The sequence below is a fragment of the Tachypleus tridentatus genome, chromosome 13 (assembly GCF_004210375.1).
Source record: "Tachypleus tridentatus isolate NWPU-2018 chromosome 13, ASM421037v1, whole genome shotgun sequence".
NCBI lineage: Eukaryota > Metazoa > Arthropoda > Merostomata > Xiphosura > Limulidae > Tachypleus > Tachypleus tridentatus.
The window spans coordinates 119,532,510-119,558,242 of record NC_134837.1 but is presented as its reverse complement, the minus strand read 5'-3'; the positions used below and the strand labels follow the sequence as shown (position 1 = coordinate 119,558,242).

Below are 25,733 nucleotides of genomic sequence, written 5' to 3'. Positions count from 1 at the left end.
ATCCTTTCTTCCTGATCTACTCTTACTCTCATCAACACAAATAGTAACCTTTTGAAAGAATGTCAGAAGATTTTGTAAGGCAAGATTTTCCATCAGTGAAACCATGTTAGCTGTCTGATAAAATTCTAAACTTGGTTAAATAACTTTTTGAAGTGTTTTTTTTTTATCAGACTCTCCAAAATGTGATCTACAACTGATGTAAGACTAATGGGTCTGTAAGTACTGGAACAATTTTCATCACCCCTGTTGATAAGAGAAGTTACATTAGTTAATTTTCAATTTATTTTGTTTCTCATTAATTTTATTTCCAATACTCTTCATGAGCCAACATTGTGTTTACTTGCTGCTACCCTGTTCTTTATGTAAGGAAAATATTTACCTTGAATACTGAAAAGTTTTTCTTTAAAGATTTTCCATATTTGCTTTGTGTCTCAGCATAACACAGCTGCCCAATTCACAATGGATAATTTTTGTTGCTTTCCTTCAAAATTTGATTTTTAAAATTTGGAATCAAAATATTCTGATTTCAATATTCAGGAAAAATATCAAACTTAATACAACAGTGATCACTTGTACCCATGTGTTCTCCAATTTCCTACCTATATTTTTGAAGCTACAACAAATCTCAAATAGTAGTTTGTAGTAAGACTAAGGGAAGTGAAATTTTAAAAAAGTTATCGATGCATATATATAAATACAAGGAGCAGTGTGTGTGTTTACATATATATAAATACAGGGAGCAGTGAATGTGTTCACATACGTGTAAATACAGGGAGTGCTGTGTGTGTTTACATATATATATGTGTGAATACAGGGAGTGGTGTGTGTCTGTTTACATACATATATATACACACAACTTCCTATTGTTACAAATTTTAGTAAGCTTTGTTGTGCACATTTATTCATTATATTGTCAAACAGCATTTGATTTTGTGTTTTCGTCTACCAATTTATTATTTAGGAAGAGATAAATGAAAAAGGGCATTGCCTGAAACATTGTAACAACAAATGTACATATTTTAAAGTGTGTACATACTGTAGTTAACTTTGTGGTGGTTCTATCTTCAACATTTCCTTTTCTTTCATTAACAACCACCACACATAATTTTCTACAGTTTTAAACCAACTATAATATTAATACAATAAGGAAACATAAATAATAAGTTATACATTGTTAGACACATGTTATGACAGACTTGAGAAATAGAACATTACAAGCAGTTTTATAATTTAACAAATATTCTAATATCAAATAATTGTATATATTAACTCTGGTAAATCCGTGAAAGTGAAACATTGATTGAAATAAAATTATATTTCTTGTTATTTATCTGAATTGTAAAGATAAGCTTTTATAAACTTTTATCAAAACTATTGTCTTCCCCACCACAGCAATTAACTACCTCATATTGTCAAAATGTCACGTAGTTTTTGCTAAGTGTAAATCTTTAGAAACTGGAACAGTTAACTCTAATCATCATTAAATGCTAATACAAATTAAATGTAGTACAAAGTGATATTTGATGAAAATGTTTTCATTTTTCAAAAGGGTTCCTCTTGAACTTTTTATTAAGAACAGTATGTACTTGTTAGTAGTCATTCAGGTTGTTGCTGCACTTTATTATAACATGTATGGTATGAGCCAGATTATTTTTATTCATTCTCGGTGGATGGGAAACACTACCACTCAAGGTTATGTCTACTTTTTACATGTTGCATGGCAGTAATGTTAACTGTAATGTGTTTCAGACTAACCAAATCATGCTACTCCAAACATCAGCTCCTTATATTTGTGCAGACATCTGTAATATCACTTTACACATGATGTGGAATAAGTGATTAATGAAGCAGATCTTTTGTGTTAATTTTTACAGTTACTGGATATTTACATTGATTCAATTCAGTTGTTTGTTCTATGTATTTTGCCAAGTGTATCTATATTATTGGTATCTGTATGAGGCATGATTTATTCACCATTTTACGAAAATTACAGATCTGATTACTTAACATCTTTCAATGTGCTTTCTGTTGTCAGATGTTCTGACTATAAAAGATGCGACCAAGGTTTTCCTGAAGGAGAGAGATCTTTATGCAACTTATCTTCTACAATGCAGTATTTTTTCGTATCGATAGTTTTTGTGTTATGTCAATTACTCTTTCAAGAATTATTAGCGATATTTTAACTTAAACCATCAAATGTAGTATTTCTATTGAGAATACCTTAGTCAATTAAATAACACAACATAAAGAAACCAAAACACTTTCATTTGAACCCACTTACATTGATTATCTGTAGAATTATTTGTTGATGATTGGAGCACTAACCAAATGTCAGGATTATTTGTGTATACTTATTTAATTTTTATAGTTATTAAATGGATTTATGTTATACCAACAACAAAGAATAATACAAGAGATTTTATTTATAATAAAAACATGAGAAATTGATCCTTTGTCTAAGTAAGAGATTTAACTTTCTTCATAAATTTAATAGTGCAGTGTTGAATATTCTATACAGCAAATATTACAAGTAATCTTTGTTGACAAACACAAGTTTGTGTGGTGTACTAATTGTTGTTTTATAATACTTCATCAAAGAGAATGAAAATGACGTGAGGAAATTATGAAAAAGTTAAGTATTGTTTCAATGGGGGATCCTGTGAGAAATATACCATGATAAGACAAATTAGTCAAGGGTAAAGTAACATGTACCTCAAGAGCTTTTTTCAAAAGAATGATAACATGATTTAAAGGTAAATTTGTACTCAGTAGTAACATAGTAGAGATAAAAAGTTCATTTTTGGAAAATAACACAAATTACTTAACAGGTATTATTTTACTTTAACTCTATCACTTCATTCATTAGTTACTTGATGTTTGTATGTTGGAATTTTGTTTAATTTTTGTTGTATATTCATTAGTTGTTTTTATTTAAATTTCAGTTGAGTGAGTATGTGATATTAAGCTAATTATTTTGTAAATTTTGCATCACAATTTGTTCTTTCTCCTTCAAATACCTTTATATAAAGGGAAACTGAGTTATTGGTTATTATTCTGCTGAATCTCCAAACAGTTGTTAATTAAATTTCATATACTAGCTACTGAAATGAGAAACAAGATGGTTTGACAATTTCTGCATATTACTTCCAGCTTTGTCAATATTTTGCTTCTTCCTTGTGTGAAAGAGAAAAAAAGAGAGTTGTAAACATGTTACTAGGCATGAGGAATATACTCACCCAAACTGAAAACTTCCAATTTATTTATCTTATTAGCATGACGTAGTTATTGCAAATTGCAAATATGTACATATTTTATTCATTGCAATGGCTTACTTCCATACATTGCATTATATCCTTTTGCAAGATTAACTATTCTTATTTAGTACTGCCCCCTATATGCAAAACATGTTTTACGCATATCACAAGCCTCGTACCACCCATCCGTGGGAAATACTTGATTCTAATGAGTTTCTCATACAAATTACCACATGAAAACCTTCCACCAATGAGAATGACACACATTTTGTAACTCATATGATTAATATTCAGTTCTACTGAACTATTTCTTTTTCAGCAGGGTTTTATTAAGTTGTTTGAAATTTTTCTTTAGCATGGTTCCTAATTATAACTTAAATATTTATATTTCCAAAGCAGTCTTTTGCATTAAACATTTTTGATTATGCAGCTTATGTCTTTAAATTCTCTATCCGATCTTTATTGTTTTCATGTGTTTTATTCTCTCACATATTTGTATCTGTCTATCAAACAATTTGTTCTATATATTATATCCCACAAATTTCAAGGTTAATCTCTTACAAAACACTTTTTAGTTGGTGACACATTGGGTCAGTTCTGGTTGGGATTATCTGTGATTATTTGCCAAGATATTGTATGGGTCAAACATGTACTCCTGAACTTCCCTCACTTCTCCAAGAACATGTTAAATCTGTTTAGTTTAACTAAGATTTTGATGTGCCGTGTTTCATATGCTCCATCTGTAGAATCAGCTCAGCCTAAAAAATATGTTTAGACATAATTTTTCAGGTTTGTGATGTGTCACCCATTTACTTGATTTCATAGAACCCTGTCTTTCTTTGTTGCATAATAGTTCTTATTTAGTCTTCTTATCTTCCCTGGATATTAGATATCTTGTGGAGCATCTTACTTCCCAACTGGGTGAGAGTGCCAGCATCTCTTTTTTTCTCACGGACTGCCAATCTGTTCTTAGCAGCTGTAGTTTATTTTTCAATTTTGGGGCAAACTATGATTTCCTGCAATGTTTTACCCATACCCAGCTTTCGCACATTTGTCTAAATCTCATTTCATTCTGTGGTGTTTATCTACAATACATCATCTATCCCAGGCTATACACCAAAATCTTGAAGGTTTATCATCGTCATCGCTTGACTTACTCACACACATGATTTCTTCGGTTATTTTGCCACCCACTTGTCTCAGAAAATTACATGTTCCCCCTCTCTTTAGTGGTAGGTATCAACCATGTTCCTGACACACTCAAATCACATGAGGAATCCTCTACCATTTCTTCCTTGGTAAATTGTTTGCCACAGTTAAAACCTCAAAGCATCTATTTCCATTTCCTTCTTATTATTCCTCAGTGCTTACCTGTTCTTTCATCCAGGAGTTTTGTATTTCATTTTCTTTCATGTAAATTGGCACAATGCCAACAGTATCGGTGACTACCAAGTGAATTCTGGTTTTGTGGGAGCTTGATTATGAGAATTTGTTCCTCTTTAATAATTTTTTGCTACAGATGAGTGGATTATTTGAATTCTATCAGAAAGACTTTTAATACAATCTCTTTCTCTAGTTCCTTTGTCATAGAACCCATTTCCTTCTCTCAGCCACAGGATCCCATCTTTGACATGCCATTGAACCTATGGCTCATCTCAGTTTTTATTCTAGGCTGTTTGTTGTCTGTCCCTAAGAAAACTGAAGACTGGCTACCTGTTATGTATTTGTTCCACCTCACTGAATTCCTCATTTTCCTTTATTTCATCATGGAATTGTTTCTCACCCTCAGGTGGGTTTTAACTCAAGGTATGTGGATGATCAAGATGGATGTCATGAATGCTTTCTTACATTTTCTAATAGCTCTGAAGTCATCACCACATCTTTGGTTTTGTCCAACAAGGGATAAGTTATCAGTTTTAAAAACTCCCATTGAGGCTTAGTTTGGGCCCTATGTTTTTTTATTTTATTTGAGTATTTTGAGCTTTTTCTCATCATTGCCAAACTCATTGGAAGCATTTTCATTATGATATGGATGACTTGTTACTGTTATCTCATTGTGAATTTAAACTATACATTTTAAACTATAAATGTCGTACATTTCAGCTGCTCCAGGAAATAACTGAAGTGAGCTGGTTAAACATATTGGAACTTCTGATGTGCTATCGCTTTTGGGGCTGTATTTTTTGTGGTTGCCACAATCCCCTTTATTCAGGATCATATGTGAGCTCATCAGTGGGCTTTTTACGATTAGTGGACTCTTGCATAGGATCCTCTTCAGGGTCTTCAGTGATTGGTCAGGATCCACACTTAGACAGGTGTTTCACTTTCTCATTCTCATCTGGATTTTCATCTCATGTCTAGAGATGGAGGGCATGGGTTGATCAATGGGAGGCTTTAGAGTGTTGGTTTACAGCTGAGGAGTGTTATTATATCAAACTGGAGCATTTAGCTGTATGTCAGGCTTTGGATCATTTCTTCCATCTGGCCAGACATTGTCTGGTCATGATTCATTCCGAAAATTCCACAGTGGGTACTTATCTCAGTTACAAAAGTGGCATTCATTCTGGATCCATATGTTCTTATATGTTGCATCTTTTTTTCTGGACTGATATGCAAGATATCCATATCATTGTATGTTATATTCCAGGTCTTTCAATATTGTCACAAATCATCTTTCCCATTCAGACAAAGTCTGTCAAATGAAATGATCTTTCAATCATCTTGTCTTCCATGGTTTTGACTTTAGTATGGTGCTTCTCACATCAATGCCTCTACAACATCCTTCAACCACAAGCCACTTCCGTTTCGGTCTATGGTTACTCACCCTGGCAATCAACACATTCAGTCAGAATTGGGTTAACAAATATCTGTATGTTGGTTTCCCCCATTCACCTTCTTTATTGAATTATTTAATTTCATCCATCCCACTCCATGTCAGGTTCTTCTGATTGCTACTTACTGACTGACTCATCTGTGTTTTTTAATTATCCAGCTACCTCTCTCCTTCCTTTTTTTGGTAACATTGATCATATCAGTCTTCTTTTCCTCTGTCTTCATGCTTGTTTTTTGTTTGGTCCTTGGTAAGTAAATCAGATTTGTTGTGATGTGTAGTTTCATTTCTGGTGTGTTCCACTTGTTTTTCATCCATGGAAGTGTATCAGCATAAATGGAATGTTTTCTACCATTCATCTCTGGAATGGAGGTTTTCACCTGATTTGCCCTCTGTTCCTGGTATTGTTGTGTTTCTTACTAGGCATTTTAATCCAGTATCTTCTGTCTCTTTGGTTTCCAGTTATCAGGTGGCTTTGTACCACACCTTTCATTTTTTTCCCAATAACTCTGAACTGATAAATTTCATCCAGAATCATTGTCCTCAATGGCAGGCTACTCTTCTGGACTGAGATGTTTATGTGGTTCTCCATTGCCTTACTCTGTTTTCATTTAAACCACTTTCCACCTGTTCCTTGTTTTACCTTTCCCTTAAGATTTATTTTCTTCTTCTCTTAACCAGAGGATTTTGGTCTTATTTACGTGCAAGCATTCTTTCATGTACTCTTTATCATCCTACATATTTCTACTTCATCTGAATCATTCTTTTCTCCCCAAAACTACAGTGGCTAGTGAGGATACTCATTGATCCACTTTCCTTCCATTAGTCATCTTTATCATATGTCTGATCCATAAAGATGTTTTGATGTTTTACCTTTTCTCTCATATTTCATCTTTGTCATCCTATGGAAGAACTTTTCAACTGCACATATTGACTACGTCTAACACATTTGTCTCTCGCTGTTTGCATAGTATCACCATTTCATCCTCTTTGGGCTATTTTCTTTGATGTGAAGCCACTCTTCAAATTTCCATGTGACTTTGGCTAGGTAAGTTATTTGTTATTATTATTTAATTTTTCAGGGGGCCTTATTTACCTTTTGATGGTAATTACTCATTGTTATTAATGTTATTACACCTTCTGAACTTGAAATGTTGACAGTATGCTCCTCACCCTATCCCTGCATAAATATCAGTTCCCAGTGATAGGAATTTTGGATGTAGTTTGCTTACTGAGTGTGATCTTGTGTCTTAGTCACTTTACTCCTAGAAGCAGTTCCATTGTTTTCTCACATATCACTTGGACACTGTTTTCCATCCACATGTATCATAATTTTCTTCAATGGACAAATAGTTCAGTTGTGGTACAGTCTCTCACATCAGTTCTTTGCATATTATTCTCTTGTTTCCAGATGTTTTCTTTCTATGCTTTCAAAGGATGCTTCTTTTATTCTGTTGCTCTGGTCCTTTTGATTATGGAATATGGATTCTAGGTATTTATATGAATACAGGTATAATATTATAATTTTCTGATACTGAAATTGGATTTTCGATAAGTCCTTACATCTTTTCACACATCCCACTTTTCTTTTTTGTTTAAAGCACAATTTTCCAATTTCTGGCAAAACTAGTAGTGTTAGTTTGGTACAATTAAATAGAGGAAATAACATGGGTAACCCTAAATATGTGGCAGTTTCACTGGTTGAGGGTTGCTTGATAAATTGCAGGAGACATATTAGAATAAATCATTTTTAATGGAGGGGGAGGCAGAAGACTTGTGGGATGCATGTAAAAATGTTTTACATATAGAGGGCAGCAATGCATGTGAATAGCTATGTATATAAGAGAAGGTAAGTATTGCATGGAAATGCATTTTCAGTAGAGAAAGTAATGACATTTATAACATTATTACACTATATGTGATGAAGAGGGGAAATGTATGTGCTGCCTAACCAGTCTATAGAATGATATTCCTGATGTATTGAAAGTGTGATTTAAATTATAAAATATAGAATTGTTCAATATAAGGAACACCTTGCCACTTTCTGACCTACCAAGGAATTAACAAAATGCAGAATAACAAGTAAACAGTTTGATTCATCACACACAAATACAGCTGTTTCACTTTACATCAACATAAGTTTGTGTTGAAAAATAACTATTTAAGTCCCAGCAAAAATACTTACATAGTTCATAAAGTTAAAATTTGAAATTGAATAACTGCACATTTTGATTAAAAGAGAGCATTTAGTAACTTCTGAGAAGTAAAATAACCGTGTATAAAGACATCATTACCTTGTGAAATTGTAAAGCATATTTGATCATACACAAATTTACAAGATTTATAGAGCAGAATAATCAATAGTGTCATTGATATTCTTATTCTTAAAAGCATACATTTACTTCAATGGATTAATTCACTCACGAATGATTAGCTGAAAATATTCTAAAATCGTCACATTGCTTACGTGTGTCAATTTCACATACTGTTTAATTTTTATTGATACTTTATGGTAGTCTTCATATGATGAGAGACATTTAGTTATATATGATATTGTTTCTTATATGATGAGATGTACAATAATAAAACTGTATGCATAAATATATTAAACAGGTGATTTTCCATTGTTCATTTGTTTTTTAAAGCATAATCATTTTATCACTAGAATCTGGAAATGTCTTTATAAACAAGTACATTACAGATTCTGATGATATTTCTTTAATTGTTTTAGTGGTTCAGCAGGTGTATATAAAGCCATAGATAGAGGAACTGGGTTGGAAGTTGCTGTTAAGAAGATTTCTCTGACTGAGCAACCAGATAAAGAAGGTTTAATTACTGAACTATTAATATTGTATGATGTGAAACATCTTAACCTTGTGAACTATTTGGATAGTTACCTTGTAAGAGATGAACTCTGGGCAAGTGTTCTTAGTGTTACATATTAGTTAATTCTCCTGTAATTATAATTTTACATTCTGTAGAGTGTACATTAAGGTAATACCTATTAAACTTAGTAGATCGATTTTGAGTGACACTTGGTTTAAGAATAATTTTACATATCACTCTCACAGGTTTGTTTTTATAAAATGTTGGTTATAAATAATACATAATAATTTTTATGTGAGAGACTGTGGGTTACAGCCACAATTGCTTTTGATACACTGATTTTTATTTCATTCTATATATAGTATTACCCTAAGTTTTCAAGCCATAAACAAAACACTTTCAAATTGAACTAAATACGCTGCATATTTTTAAAAAAGGATTCCAGGATACAAGCTACAATGTGAGATTAAAAATGTATCCTTGGTTTTGAAGGTGACTGATGAAGTAGGAACCATAATGCAGTGGGGAAATACAGTTTTTCAACCTTAACCTCCAATTTGCTAGTCTTGTATAAGAAGATTAGAAATCAGGAGAGTGAGATATGGGTGCTCAAGCCCACAATATCTTAAATTTATTTGAAGAAAGTGTCCAGTCTCAACCGTTCCACTTTTTTTTAATTGACTTCCTCCTGCAGTTAAAAGAGAACCCCAATTCTACGGCTTTTTCATGAAGTTCGTTTTCCCCCTTCATTTTTGCATACAGTTTAATAGTGTTAATATAACTTAACATGTGCGATGAAGTTGGAATTTATATTTCCTCATTATCTTTTCCATATTTTTCATCTTCTGAATCTCTCGCACTGTTACCATCTTGTGATTCTATTATAGATTTTAAATCAATTTCATTAGTTTCTGTTAAAACATTCTTGGGAAGTTTCACAAAACTTTCCACATTTACAGAATCATCTCAAAATTTGGATTTCACTAGAATCATCATAACAAATAACTTCTCCACAATCTTTGCCATTATCAAGAATAAATCCACAGTTTCCAAAGCACTTTATTATGCATTCATCTTTTACGTATTTGATTGAATGATTTAAAAATGCAATTACATCTAACACGTCAGTTTTCATGGTCATTTCAGATGCTCCCTTACAGTCGTCCATACTTGGAACTATATGCTGAAAGATCAATATTCTGTACTTCAATTTTATAAACTATATAATTCCATTATCCAGTGGCTGTAGAACTGATTTTGTACATGGAGATAGAAAGACTAAAGAAACGTTTGAAAGTTGAACTTTTGGGTGATAAGTTGCATTATCTAGGAAAAGTAGAATATTCCTATTTTCTTGTTCCACTCTCTTGTTTAATTTGTTCGAAAATTTCTGAAATGTAGCACTTGTCATCCATGCTTTATTATTCGCTTTCCATTTCACAGGAAATTGATTCTTCCTTAAATTTTTAAAACAGTGCAGACTTTAACTTTTACCTGTTACCCATGGGTTCTCTAGTTTTCTATTAGCAAATGCAACCAAAAGTACAGTCAGTCATTTATTTGAATAGTGACCTTTGGAATAATGATGGTAGAAAAAATGAACAAATGTATTTAACCAATATTTACTGAAACAAAATGTCTGAGAATTTATTAATATTTAAACAAATTATTATTTAAACAATAAAATATAAATATTTAAAGAAATTATTAATCAAATAAGAAATAAATATTTAATCAAAAATATTTTTTCTGCCTTACTCAGGTTCTAATTTTACTTGTTAACAGATGAGGTAGGTGAAAGATAGTTTTACATCCATGTTACACAAGTTCCATCATGTAGAGGACCTTTAATAAAAGAAATCTTAAGATAATGCTGGAAAATTGTGATATTTCCTGCTTGTACAGGTTTCCACCTTATGCAGTTTCTGGCTTGAACAGGTGTTACTGCATGTATTTCAAAACATTGTTTTTCTCATCTCAAAATGACGTTGTTATAATAAAGTTAAAATAACTTAAGAATTCATGCTATAACTAATAATAAGTATAATTGGTTTAAAAATGAATCCCTGAAAATAAGTTTCTTAATGAAAAGAATGAAACTGTTTACAATCAGACAGCAGTAGAGAAATATTCAGTTTGATGTAGCTTGGTTTAAGATGAAGATGAGGTTCTACATTGAAAAAAATATTCCTTTTTAACTTTTGACGTTAGCTAGCACTGATAATCCCGACTCACATGTGCACGCAGTCTAGTAGGAAATGATAAAAGATACCTAACTGCTTTCACTGACAAGGTTGGAAACTGTGCATTAATATGCAAGTAAAATAATGTGTCTTTTGTTCAACACAAACTTTTACTTCAAGACACCCTGTGAAGTGATCTCCAGAAGCTGTTGTTTCTTTGAAGGTGTCAAGTTATTTGGTAATGTGTGCAAAGTGATGAAAAAGTAGTTCCTTATCCACTCACAGCTACCATCACATTTGGAAAAATACTTCTGAAGATCTTTCTTGAAGTCCTTCAAGTGTCTCTTCATTGTGTTCAAAATATTTTCAGCAAATGCTTTAGATGAGTTCATAGCCACATGAATGAAAAATAGAAAAGAATCCAGTTCACCAAAATGTGTACCCCATAGCTCCAGTTTTGCAATCATTGTATTAACTTTGTCTTGCATGTAGAATACTGATATAAGCTTGCCTTGGATTGATATATTTAGATTGTTGAAATGAGCTTATATCTATTGTTTAGCTTGCATTGCTTCCCATCATCACTTCTTTGGCAACAGGTTTGATTGGTGTCTCTCCTATTACTTCAATAGCTCTGGCATTTACAGTTACATATGATACTATAAAAGAGGTTTCCACAGATTTCACATTATCATTCCCTGCCACACTCTGCTTTACTTTCTGGGAGACTGGAATGTCCTTTCTCTTTTCTTTGAAAAATTCAATAGCTTACACATGGTATTCCTCATGGTTTGTTTCAAAATGACGCTTGAGGTCTCCATATGTACGGCACATAATGAAATAGGCCTTCTCTCATTGCTTGTCCATCAAAATCCAATTTACAAATAATTTTCATCATATTTACATGATATTTTTGGTGTCTTTGCAGCTGGTACTTTAACAACACTAACAAAGAGTTTTAGTGATTCATTAAATTGGTTCTCATAGCTATCACCACTTTATCACATTCCCTTCACAATCTTTACCATTACATTTCAGATATCGTGTTTTTAACCAGTAATATATGATGGCTCAGACACACCATCAGTAAATAGAAATCTTCTTCCACATACCACCTAAAATTATCAGAAGTACATATATCACACTTTTGTTAACACTGTTGTGGATAATAATAATCTCTTAAAAGAGTGCTGAAGAAATTTTATTTTATTTTTTACCTCATAAAGAATTATTGGAAGAACTTTGGTGTGGGTATTTGTATTTGATGTATGATTACTGGCAGAATCTTAAGTGAGGAAAAATATTCTGTCTTATTATTTATATGTGACTATTAAAAAATAACATATAAGTGAAATTTTAAAATTTGTTTAGGTGATAATGGAATATTATTTGGTACTTGGCTCTTTGAATACTGTTCTCACATAAACCTGTCTGTCTGAAAATGAAATATCAACAGTTGATAAAGAAGCATGATATATTGATTGTTTTTGATAGAGGGTTTTTGTTGTTTTTTACAGAAGATGTCTGATTATAGTAATTTTTCAAAAGTCTGTTCAATAACTATTGCATTTCCTTTTTAAAACTCTCTAAACTTGGTAACAAAATTGGACACTTCTAAAAGGTTTAATATCTAGAGTGATAAAAATATTTCAAATAACATTTCAGCCAGTAAGAGTGAATTTCCATGTAAAATTGATGTGGTCATCACAGTGTAAACTGTGTGGCTCTTTCTTCACTTCCAGTGCATTATGGGAAGGCACATCTTCAACAAGTTTACAAATATTCTTGTTAATTTACTATTGGCAAGATATAACTGTGATAAATATCAATGAAAACTTGTGCCTTTGTTGTTAAATGTACAGCATATTTTTAATCTTCTATCATACAAGTTATTAATATGAAAAATAACAAGAAAGGGCTGATGATTTTAATAAAATGAAACCTTAACAAATAGTTCAGTCTTAAAATAAACTAAAACTTTAGTCTTAGATTTTATAATACACTAAATGACAAAACTAGTTAAAGCTATAAAGAACACACATTTAAAAAACTACTACAGGATAAACTAGAAACATGAAAAATTTACTGAGTATATAATGTAAACAGTATTATGCTAATAACATTGTTTACCTATAATAATAGAAGAGTTTGTGTCTGCATGTGTATGACCACCATGTCTCCAAAAGATAGAGCCTAGAAACCTGAAAATTTGCACCAATGCTAAGTGGACTCTCAGGTTGTGCATCTGGGTTTAATTACTTATTCACATATATGTGCATTTGGTTAGAAAAGAAGCTAGGGAAACACATATAGGAAATAATATGTGACAACCACATCTTCAGATTTCAGAAACCTAACATTTTGCACCCATACCAAGATACCTCTGAAGGTGTGCATCTAAGTACTATTTATCCATGTGTATGTGCATCTGTCCAACGAGGCAAAGTAGCAGAATACAACAGAGAAAAGTGGTTCCTCGTATTGAAAATAGAAATCATAGACAGACATGCATGTGTGTGCATATGTACATGTACATCTTTTTATGGAGGTAAAGTAGTAAAAGGAACTGCATAGAAAAGAGATTTTTCCCCATATAACAACTTTTAATATACAGAATAATCAAATTAATTTGTTAATGTCATGTTCCAACAAAAGTTTTTATGTCATGTTGCTTCAGTAGAAATGTTCTTAGGTATTACTTCTATGATAAAATGGGTTCAAGATACACACAATAACATAGTTGTTTAGTAAAGGTGGAATGGTCTGTTTTGGGGGGCCTGGCATGTCCAGATGGTTAGGGTAATCAGTTTGTAATCTTAAGGTTGTAGGTTTGAATCCATTTTACGTCAAACATGCTCATCCTTTCAGCCATGGGAGCATTTTCATGTGACTGTCAGTCCCACTATTTGTTGTTCAAGGAGTATCCTATAAGGTGGTGATGACTAACTACCTTCCCTCTGGTCTCATACTGTTAAATTAGGGGTGGGTAATGCAGATAGCCCTTCTGTAGCTTTGCATAAAATTCAAGAACCGAACCCTTTTTGGGGACCATGTCATTTTATTATGAAGTAGGGCCCATACCATCCTGCCAGCATTGACAGTCGTGTATTTCCCATTCATTTCTTTTGAGGGGGCCCATGTGGCATGATGCATGGCTAGTCAACCTCTGTTATATTGAATATATCAACCTAATAAACTGAACATAGCTAGAAGTTTCATTTATATAACAACATCTAATATGTATAAAAGCCAAGGTGATTTGCCAACAGTCCTTTCTAGCAATGGCTTTTATGTCATGTTGATCAGCTGTAGAAGTATACTTTAATATTTCTCTCAACCTATTTTCTGAAAATATAAAAGGAAGCATAAATAGCAAAACTTGAAACCATGTGTTGATTTGCTTAAAGTTGTGTTATTAATTTTTTTTTAATGTTGGTTATATGACAGAAAGTACTGAAACAATTTAAGTTTAATGTTGCACAGGGGAATCAATTAAGGTTGTTGGTCTTGACCTGCAAAGCCCATGCTTTTCTCATGGTTGCGTGAGGAATCCCCTCTACAGTTTCTGTGTTTACTGCTAAACTGTACGCCATTTCTCTTGCCCTGGATCATATTGAGGCTAAACAGTACTCCAACTGCACTATTTATACTGACTCGCTTGGTACTCTACAGGCTCTGGAATCGCTTCACGTTGGTTCACACCCTGTTCTCGCCGATATTCAAAACCGACTGGGTCATGTTTCTTTAACATCTACTTCTATCCAGTTTTTCTGGATACCGGGCCACGTTGGTATTCGCGTAAACGAGCTCGCTAACACCGCAGCTAAATCTATCTGCTCTGGCACTATCACTGCTGTACCTGTTCCTGTATTAAAGGCTCGTCTCTGTGCCAGCAACGTGAAAACAATCATTTCTGAACAAAACCTGTCATGCTTCTGTAAGGATCGGAAAGAGGAAGTTGTTTTACCTAGACTACGCACTGGTCACAGTTTTTTAACTTTCGTTTTCTTTTATCTGGGACTGATGCACAAATGTGTTGCCCATGTAACACTCAGGTCACAATAAGCCACATTTTATTGTCTTGTCGCCGTTATGATTCTCAACTGTCCCAAGATTTATCCGTAACGTTAGACTGTTATTGATGATGGTGACACTGTCGACCTTAGAAACGTTTTCAGTTTCTTAAAGGCCATTAATCTTGTTAAAGCAATTTAAGGTTTTTAATTTATACAATAGACCTTTTTTAATGTGATCCAATTTTAAGAATGAAAATCCATCTAGTTCGATTTGAAATTAGAAAATGGCCGTAACGTCAACCACCTACAGGTGACTGACGGTGGTTTTTATACTTACCTGATAGTCTTCCTGACGAGTTATGATAATTACAATTATGCTACAGAAAGTCCTTTACAACTTGTATAACTGCAGTTTTTCTCTTCACGCTGTAGACTAGATGTAAACATTGGTTTTAATGCTATTAATATCTTTTAAAACTTTTTGTTTTACCTTAATTTTTTTAAATTAATTTTATTAATTTTACCTTTTTATTGGATGTTTGGCTCAGATAGCCAAGCTGCTTTGTGCCATAAAACATCACACCAACAAAGCATTTCGAACAAGAGAAAATAAAGACTCAAAATGTTATTTTTACACGCTTTTGATTTTCAACCCGTGGAGAAAAAATCCCGCGTAGTTTGCGTTATTTGTCGGTCTGTTTGTTTGTAATGTTTCGCCAAATTTCGACGTTTAAACTTTAACGTTTGTATTGTTGTTTCTTCAGAGGGAGTTTTGACATCATATGATAGGTGTGTTCTCTTTGATAATTAGCGAATTTCATTAATTAGTTCGCCTATTGCTGTCAGCCAGTTGCTTCAGTTGTTGTTTTTTATTTTAAGAATGTATTTAGGCACACGTACTTATGCCTTATGCACGAGAAATGTTAGCAAGTAAATGAAACTGAAGCATTTGTTTGTTTGTTTTGTTTGTTTGGGAATTTCGCACAAAGCTACTCGAGGGCTATCTGTGCTAGCCGTCCCTAATTTAGCAGTGTAAGACTAGAGGGAAGGCAGCTAGTCATCACCACCAACCGCCACGTCTTAGACTACTTTTTTAGCAACGAATAGTGGGATTGAGTGATACATTATAACGCCCTCAGAACTGAAAAGGGGACTATGTTTAGTGTGACGGGGATTCGAACTCGCGACCCTCAGAACGTGGATCGAGTACCTTGACCGTCTGGCCCTCATCAAAATGATCTCAAATATTTTTAAGATAACATTTCTGTTCCATTTTTGTTATAGCATCACTTACCCTAAATTATGATTTCGTGTTTATTTCCTATATACAATTCTGTTGATAATTAAAGCGTTTAATTCACGAGTTCTTTATAACCACATTCCCAACTCACTATAATAGACATACTCAGTAATTTATTTGTAATCTAAATTTTAATTGGATTGTCTTTAGTTTATTTTCGATGAGATTAAAATAGATATTTTCTTTGGATTTTACAGTAAACAGTCACAAATACCTGTTATACAGTGTCATCTATGAACAAACATGTTGTTTAAAATAATTTGTTGCTATTAGAGAGAAGAAACGTTTCACGCTTCTTATGAAAAACTAAATACATTTATCTATTCCGAATGCAATCCATATTTTGAAATACGTTATACACTGTCATCTATGAACAAACATATCAAATAATTATTAGCATCGCGAAGCAAAAGATGAGTTAATGAACTGTTGGCTAATCATAATGCGCGTGTTACAAGTTTCTGATCTGAGAAACTAAACCCGGTGACTTATATGAAGACTACTTAAAGTTTATTAACGTTAGGTGGCAGTACACGTGTCTTTGTTACTGTCGTGTCAAGATATATTTGACATTGTTGTTGATATTTATTTAGTTGTTCATGTCATCTGGTCTATACAAAGTGAATTATTCGTTTGTGTGTGTGTGTTTTTAAATAAGGGAACATATTACAATATTAATTTCAAACATTTTACAAACCAGTCTTGTGGTGGGTCAGTGGTAACTTTACAAACTTACAATGCTGGTGATTACCCGGAATCGAGCCTGTATCGTTTATTTTGAAACTGATGTTCTAATGATTCGGTACTTTCAGCGAGATTAGGTTTTACCAGGTTTACTTTGCATTCAGCTTTTTTGTGGATGAAGGTCAGTGCACAATGCATGGTCAGAAGGTGTTTTTTTAAACTCAATTCATTACTTTTACAATTCAGCCTATCAGTGGTTTCATTAAAAGGGTTACAGCCGTTTTTCTTTACAATATTTAACTCTTCTTACGACAGAAAGTCAGAGATGTCGAGAAAACCCACTTGTAGAGAAAAATATATACGTAAAAACGGCTCTTTTGGGTTGAGAAAAATGTTTACGTTTTTACATATATATTTTGCGACAGGAAGTGTTCGTACGGTGAGTATTTTTTTCCTCATAACTCAAATAGTATTACGATTAGGATAATGAAAGTATAGTATATTATAAATATTATACTAACACAACTCTACATAATTGTTTATGTAAATTAAACGACAAATAAACTATTTATAAACAAATAATCAAACATAGGAGGTGCAGAAAGTGTTTGTGCGTCCACTTTAATGGTCAGTTGTGTAGCCTTTCAGGTGAATTACTTGGCGCACTCTCTCCTCATAGCCCCCATGATCGTTTGACAGTACTCGACTGGTATTTTTTTCCATTCTTCTTTACAGAAGGCCTCCAACTCTTGCAAGTTTGTCGAATGACGCTGATGAACCCTGGTATTCAACTCATGCCAAACGTTTCCAATTGGGTATAGATCGGGTGACTGCGATGGCCACTCCAAAACGCTCATATGGTTCCTCTGCAACCAGGATTGCAACGGTAGATATTGAGAACATCAATGTAGCGGTAAAGCTCGATTTCTGTCTCATCAGACCAAAGAATACTCTTCCAATAGGTAAAGGGTTTATCTACGTGCTTTCTTGCATACCTTAATCGTGCTTCTAAATGAACAGGCTTTAAATATGGAGTTCTACGAGGACGACATGCTTTGATCCCAAAAGAGCGTAACATGTTCGTAACTGTAGAGGTGCTTACTTCAACTCCAGTTTCCCTTACCAGTTTCTGTATATAATTACGTGTTAAACGAGGCTTCCTACTAATTTCTTTGAGAACCTTCCTCTTGGTTCTCTCTGGAATGTTGGTGGGGCGTTCGGAACGAGGGAGTTTAGCAGTTGATCCTGTAAGCTTAAACCTGGCAATTATGCTTTGAACAGTAGATTTCGGCACATTAAGTTGTGTAGCAATACCAATAAGACACACACAAGACTTGTATTTTACAATAATTCGGTTTTTTAAATCACTGGACAGTTGTTTCCCGTTCGCCATGATGACCAAGCAGATTATGACGGAGACGGCACTAAATTGCCGGAAGTAGATTTTTTCTGGCTAAATTCCAATAATTATGAACCCAGTGTCTAGTTTTGAAATGGTATAATGTAGTTTATTCGCCAAACTAAAGAACATTTTTAGGAGAATATCAATTTTTTCCCACAGTTTCTGCTTCTCCTATATTTGGTTATTTGTTTATAAACAGTTTATTTTTGTTTAAATTACATAAAAAATTATGTAGATGTGTGTTAGTATAATATTTATAATATATGATACTTCTATTAGCCTACTCGTGATACTTTTTAAGTTATGAGCAAAAAACCACTCGGGACGCAGAGGTACGAACACTTTCTGTCGTAACTGTAATTTTTCTCGCCATCTCTTGGACTTCGGGTCTTCCAGTCATTCAGTTCACACAGCGTCTCTTTTATCAAACGGTCTTTTTCACACAGCTGTTCTATAATTTCTTTCTGCTCTTTTCTCAACTCGCCTTCTGAGAAAAACAAGCTGGAACTTAATTTTTTTAGTGAACAGCTTCTGTCGCACCGGAGACTAAAAATAAGCTCATTCTGTTTCTTTAACTGTGTTCTTAAGGTAAATATCACCTTACTGGCCTTCGCAGTTTGTTCTTTCATTAAGGCTATTGTGTCTTTCAGAACTGCTTTCATGACAGCAAGCTTCCTTTTTAGCATTTTAACTTCGTAAGCCTGTTGGAGGAAAAGATAAACTGTAATGAAGTAGCAACAGCAGAAAGAGAAATAAGGAGTGGAGTTGTGTGTAATATACACTGCTGGCCAAAATCTAAATTCCAATGAACATAAATAAAAAATATGAATTTTATGATGTTAGATTCAACCACTTATTTGAGTAGAGCTTCGAAAGATGAAAATAAGGAAAGAGGAAAGAAAAATAAAAACTTTTTTAGCATTTAATAGGAAAAAGAGAGTGGAGTAGTGTGTAATATAATAATTTAGAATGTAATCTGCAGTGATAATAATTTAATACTAAATCCAGAAAATAAAAAACACTCCCCCCAATAAAAAAGCGAGTTTTAATTGGTTGGATGATTATTGTTGAGTACAAAGCTACGCAACCTTTTGTGGCCGCAACGGTTATGAAACTCAGTTCTCAGCGTTAGAAACCTTCACACTTGACGCTCCACTTTGGAAGGAGGGGGACAGCGACTTTTACTAAATAGCATTGCCAAAAATAGAGACGAACATTTAGTACAAGTTCCAACATCTCATGCACGATGATACTTATTTCTCTGTGTTGTCTCTATATAATGTTATTGTACTAACTTTAGCAAATCAAATGAGTTATGTGGACTCCGTCTGTCCAAAATTTTGTAGCTGTACAACTGGCTCACTGGTTTGTTTGAATTTCGCGCGGAGCAACACAAGGACTTACAAGTTGCTTTCTTTCAGTATTTACACAAATCTGTGTATATTTATTTATATACATGTATATATATATTTTACAATCAAATCGTTCATTTCGTATTTTACTACCAATAACTCTGTTATGTGAGTTGAATATCGTTATTGTTATATAATTGTAAGCCTTAAAGCTTGCCTAACGTTTGTAGTCATTTTTACAATTAATTTCTTTAATAAAGAAAGTGAAACACTGCCGGAGAAAATATATTTATTTGTTGACGTTTCGGGCTACTGTTTCGGTGTTAACAGTAGAAACAAATCTTGAAAAACAGTGAAACACTAATATTATTTTTTCTATTATTATTTAGTGACGTTTAAGACAACATTCTCTTATTTCTTCCTTTCCAGGTAATCGGGTTTGGTTTCTTGCATGGCTGATAAAAACTACAAAAGAGTCGGACAATCTATTCATTATATCAGATACATCCATAAAAGAAGAACCAAGAAACTAGCAAAAAAACATTCATCGTCATGTAACGAAAGTACCGATATTACACACAAGTTTGTTTGTTTTGGAATTTCGCACAAAGCAACTCGAGGGCTATCTGTGCTAGCCGTCCCTAATTTAGCAGTGTAAGACTAGAGGGAAGGCAGCTAGTCATCACCACCCACCGCCAACTCTTGGGCTACTCTTTTACCAACGAATGGTGGGGTTGACTGTCACATTATAACGCCCCCATGGCTGAAAGGGCGAGCATGTTTGGCACGACCGGGATGCGAATCCGCGACCCTCAGATTACGAGTCGCACGCCTTAACGCGCTAGGCCATGCCAGACCTATTACACACAAACGAAATTTGTTGACATTTTATCACAGAGTAGGTAGGCATGTTCCTCGCACATGTTTGACTTCAGCAAATATTCTTATCACGCACATGCGTACTAGCTAATAATCACTATCGCATTGTTTAAAATTTGTTTGAAATTTTTTACTCATATTTTTTCACGTGGAGAGAAACAAAAAATGTGAAATTGATTACCATAGTAGTTCGATATGAAGGACCGATTCCGAACCTAATTAACTTGACGCAAGATGAAAAAGAAAGATTATAAATTTATTGTAAGGTACTAAAGACGTAGACCATGTTGTATAACAAAACTACTTCTTTATATAGCGCACCCTGCCTGCACTTTAATGATTCAATCAGTACGGACATAAAGGGAAAGACGAAATTGCGTTGACCTTGGCGATGATGGAATAGCTATGATTTGTTGTGTTTGCTATGAATTAGACTAGAGGGAAGGCAGCTAGTCATCACCACCCACCGCCAACTATTGGGCTACTCTTTTACCAACGAATAGTGGGATTGACCGCAACATTATAACGCCGTCACGGCTGAAAAGGCTAGCATGTTTGGTGCGACGGGGATGCGAACCCGTGACCCTTATATTATAAGTCGCACGCCGTAACTCACCTGGCCATGCCGGGCCGAATAGCTCTTGTTTCATATCAAAGATTCGATCTCCATCTCGCTTAACTAAGTTGTAATTACTTAGTAATGATGTAGTGTCCTTCATTTGGTTACCTAACGATGTCATGTCTATATTTGTACCTACGTACTGCCATATGGATCTGTCTTGTTTGAAACATATTTATTTGGACATTTCAAGTGTCCAACAGAAGAATTTCAGGATAAAAGAAATGCACTTTGTTAACCCTTTGACAATACTGACCTGTACCTCTGAATATTACTACGTACTATGAGTAGTGGATAATAGGAGGGTAGGGAATGAATGACTTATTACAACACTGGTTAAGCCTACATGCAACACAAGATATCGCTATAATGATGGGTGGGGTGGAGAGTATTTTCAAGAAAAGCTATGGTGTTAAAAGTCGAACATCAATTTGTGCACCCAGTCACGTGACTAGACAAGTTGAACAGCTAAATGCTACCGCATGACGTCACACGAACAAAGGAGATGCATATTATATGGGGCATTCTCATTTTAGACGAATTTATTTGTTTCAGGCGTGATGGTGGATGAAAGAGGTAATTATATATATATATATATATATCGAGAGAGTGGGGGGGAGTAATGGAGTACCTTGCACTAAATTCAACGAACGAGCAAGATAAATGTACTAGATATAGTATATATCTTTTTATCAACCAGAATTATTTCAAACCCTGCACGAATTTGAGCCCCCGGAACAAAGCTAAAATAAGTCGACCTGAGTTAATCTCATTTTCTCGGTATAAGACCAGTTTTCAGCATAATACTACTTAATGTTGAACAAACTCTGTCCACCACGATATTTCAATATTGTGGGTTTCTTTAAAAAACAAATTTGAATTTTTCTTAGCACCGGCAGAGGTCACTACTTATTATCACAAATTTAGTATAAAATTTATTTAATCACGTGATCTAGCTGCGTGAATTTCATACCTGAATTTATACTTGAATTCTGCGTGTGTGTGTCTGTTTGCTGATAAGCGTGATTATATCTACACATTGAGTTGTCTGTACACCACTGCCCACTATGGGCATCAATATCCGGTTTTTCGCGTAATAAACTTTAGTCTTACTGCTAATTCAGCGGTGAAAATTTGGTATTTTCGAAAACAATTCTTATAGCACACATCATACCAGTGACACAGCGACATGTTTGCGGGCTTACAACACCAGTACCGGGGTTTCGATACCCGTAATGAGCAGAGCAGTGCAGATAGTCCCTGGTGTTGCTTTGTGTTTGACTTCAAACAGACACACATCAACTCTGGAAAATAATATTTTAAATATTAAAAGTACGTTTTCTTGATATGTTACCCGATTGCTGCGTTTTATAAGAAACAAAACAACGAACAAAGCACAATACTGTCTTCAGTCATTCAGTTTTCAGCCATTACGTATTTAACTTTTTTTGTCCTATATTTTAAAGCTATACAGGTAATATTGACGATCTTTGTGTTTTTTGCAACTGATTTAACGTCATTTGTTCATACTGAGAAGCGATGAAATACGTTTTTAGAGGGACACTATTCAGTGATAACATTTTATCACTACACAAGTGAGTTTTATAACTGTATTGGTTTTGCTAAAACAAGTCCTCTAATACCTCTTGTTCAATATTCTGACCGAGTTCGTATGGTAGAGTATTGTTTATTAGATTTGCTCGAGGGATATATGAGCTATCTATCCCTAATTTTGGAATTGTAAGTTCTTGTGCTGTCTTTACCATAGCAAAGTGGAACTGACGGTTACACTATAACTCCCCCGACAGCAGAAAGGGCGAGCATTATAGTGGCAGGATTCGAATTTGCGACCCACAAGTTGCGATTGGAGTGTTCTTACTACCAGGTCATGACATGACTCGTACGTACAGTCCATTAGGGACGGCTAGTGCAAATGACTCTCGTGTAACTTTGCGCAAAATTCAAAACAAACCAAACAGTCCACTAAAGTGTCTTCTGAAAGGTCCGATAAGGTAGACTAAAATCAGTCACAGAGCTATGGTGTAAAAGAAATGTGAGTGGTCGACACTGTAAGACCGGTTGCCGTAGTTTGTGTTATGTATCATTCTTAATATGGACTATTATTAAAGCTACTCAAGAGCTATTTACGCTAGCCATTCCTAATGTGGCAGTGTAAGATTAGAGGGAAGGGAACTAACTATTCATCACCACCCACCGCCAGTTCTTGGACTACTCTTTTACCAACGGATAGTGGATTGACCGTAACATTATAACGCCCCCACAGCTGAAAGGGCGAGCATGTTTGGTGCGATGGTAATTTGAACCCGCGACTCTTAGATTACGAGTCGAACGCCTTTACCCACCTTTACAATTAAAAGTAATGCAACGTTAAAATCATTACACGCTGTACTCCCTTTAATAGTAAATAAATGTTTTATATAAACATTAAACAAATCAACTACTTCTCTAACATATTCAAAATATACAGATGTTGTTATTGTGACGTCACAGCTCTGGATTACAAGCTTGTATATGTTTTCTTTACTAGGAAAACAAATGTATACATGACAAGATAGAAATGTTATTTGCTTCGTGAAAACTTTATTGGTATGTTTACAATATAACGCATGTGATTACCATTTGGTAAACTGGAGAGAATAAATAACGCTGTAATATTTTAATTATGTTGAAATTTCTAATGCAAAAGATGTTAGAGTAAAATCTTCCAGTAAGAAGCTGGGTGGAATCTTTTCACAAACCTTGTCAAAGTGACGGGACAACAGCGCCATCTTTTGCTTAACTTACATATTTTATATGCTGAAGTTCTAGGAATTTTGTTATTAAAATTGTTTTTAAAAATTTAAGAAATAAATATAAATAATATATTTTATTTCTTATGGATCAGTGGAATATATAGATAGTACACCGATCCTATTCAGTCGTTTCATATGTAAAAGCTATAGTGATCAAATATTTTCTATGTTGTGAACTATTATACTGGTAAACATATCTACTTTGGCTAAGAAGCTGGAAACTACCGTATTCGTCAAGTTCCATTAATGTAATATTAGACCTTCATGATTATAATAACAGAAAATACCTGTCTAGATATTTTAGGTTTACTGTGTTGTAACTACATATATTTGACAATTATGGATAATGGAATGCTGTCTTCGATATTTACCGATCACATCCAGTTTTAGTTTTTCTATCTCCGTTTCACCTTCTTGTACCTCTATAGCGTAACTTTTCTTTTCTTCATCACCTCCACAGCAGTTATAAAGTAAATTAATAAAAGTATTTTATTTGTTTGTTTGGAATTAAGCTCAAAGCTACACAATGTGCTTGCCTGTGTTGTTTCCACCACGAATATCGTAACCCGTATTTTGGCGTTTCAAGCTTTCAGAGTCACTACTGAGTCATTTGGAGTATTAGAATAATATTACATATATAAAAAATAACTTAGTAGAAATAGACAACAGTTAAACAAAAAAATGGAAGAAATATGAACATAATTGTATATTTATTAATGTAACTTGTTTTATACATAGAAATATAATTTTGTCGACTATGCATATTGTCTTTTTTCCCATTGATTTAAACATCTGAAAAATTAAAGAAGTGACCGCCTTTAATCACATAGTACCCTGTTGGGACAGAGGTAAGTCTTCGGATTTACAACGATGAGATCAGGGGTTTGATTCTTCTAGGTGGACACAGCAGATAGCCCGATGTGGCTTTGCTGTAATAAAATCATATGCACACACACACATAATCATGGGCCCGGCATGGCCAAGTGGTTAAGGCACTCGACTTGTAATCTTAGGATCGCGGGTTTGAATCTCCGTCACACCAAACATGCTCGCCTTTATAGATGTGGGCGCGTTATAATGTGATGGTCAATCCCACTATTCATTAATAAAAGAGTAATCCAAAAGTTGGCGGCGGGTGGTGATTGCTAGCTGTCTTCTCTCTAGTCTTACACTACTAAATTAGGGACGGCTAGCGCAGATAACCCTCGTGTGGCTTTGCGCGAAATTCAAAAGAAACGAATTCATTACAACTACAGAATGAATCTTCATCGCTAAGATTCAAACAACAGACACAAACGTTGCGACAAATTATGTGTTACACCATGCTATTGTTAAAATGTAACGTTGATGTTGTAGAAACATGGAAGTTGTAACAGAAACAGGAGTATAACATTATCCAATATAATATACATAATATCCTAGAGACATGAGTTTATGAATAATTCTATTTTTATACTGAAACAAATAGATGTCGAAAAATATAATAATAGATGAGTTAATTTCTCCAAAAATTCAACTTCCAGTTTAACATGTATGCTATGAATAATAATATAGAAACTAAATAAAATTTATTTA

At 33.9% G+C, this 25,733-nt stretch overlaps 2 protein-coding genes across 8 annotated transcripts in view; one reads left to right on the top strand and one right to left on the bottom strand.

Annotated features, from left to right (window-relative positions):
* LOC143237873 (uncharacterized) overlaps nt 1-19,991 on the top strand; it is a 111,079-nt gene extending 91,088 nt beyond the window's left edge. For 2 of the 3 annotated variants that reach the window (XM_076477568.1, XM_076477569.1), the window contains exons 2-3: nt 8,816-8,910; nt 17,742-19,991. In XM_076477568.1, the coding sequence (XP_076333683.1) occupies nt 8,816-8,910; nt 17,742-17,914 (268 nt within the window). In that variant the 3' untranslated portion in view covers nt 17,915-19,991. Of the gene's footprint in view, nt 1-8,815; nt 12,908-17,741 lie in introns of those variants that run through there. The other variant, XR_013020296.1, reaches the window with a different exon arrangement.
* The window catches only part of LOC143236883 (techylectin-5B-like), a 263,403-nt gene that overhangs the window by 101,146 nt on the left and 136,524 nt on the right, over nt 1-25,733 (bottom strand). The gene's annotated exons all lie outside the window — the stretch shown is intronic.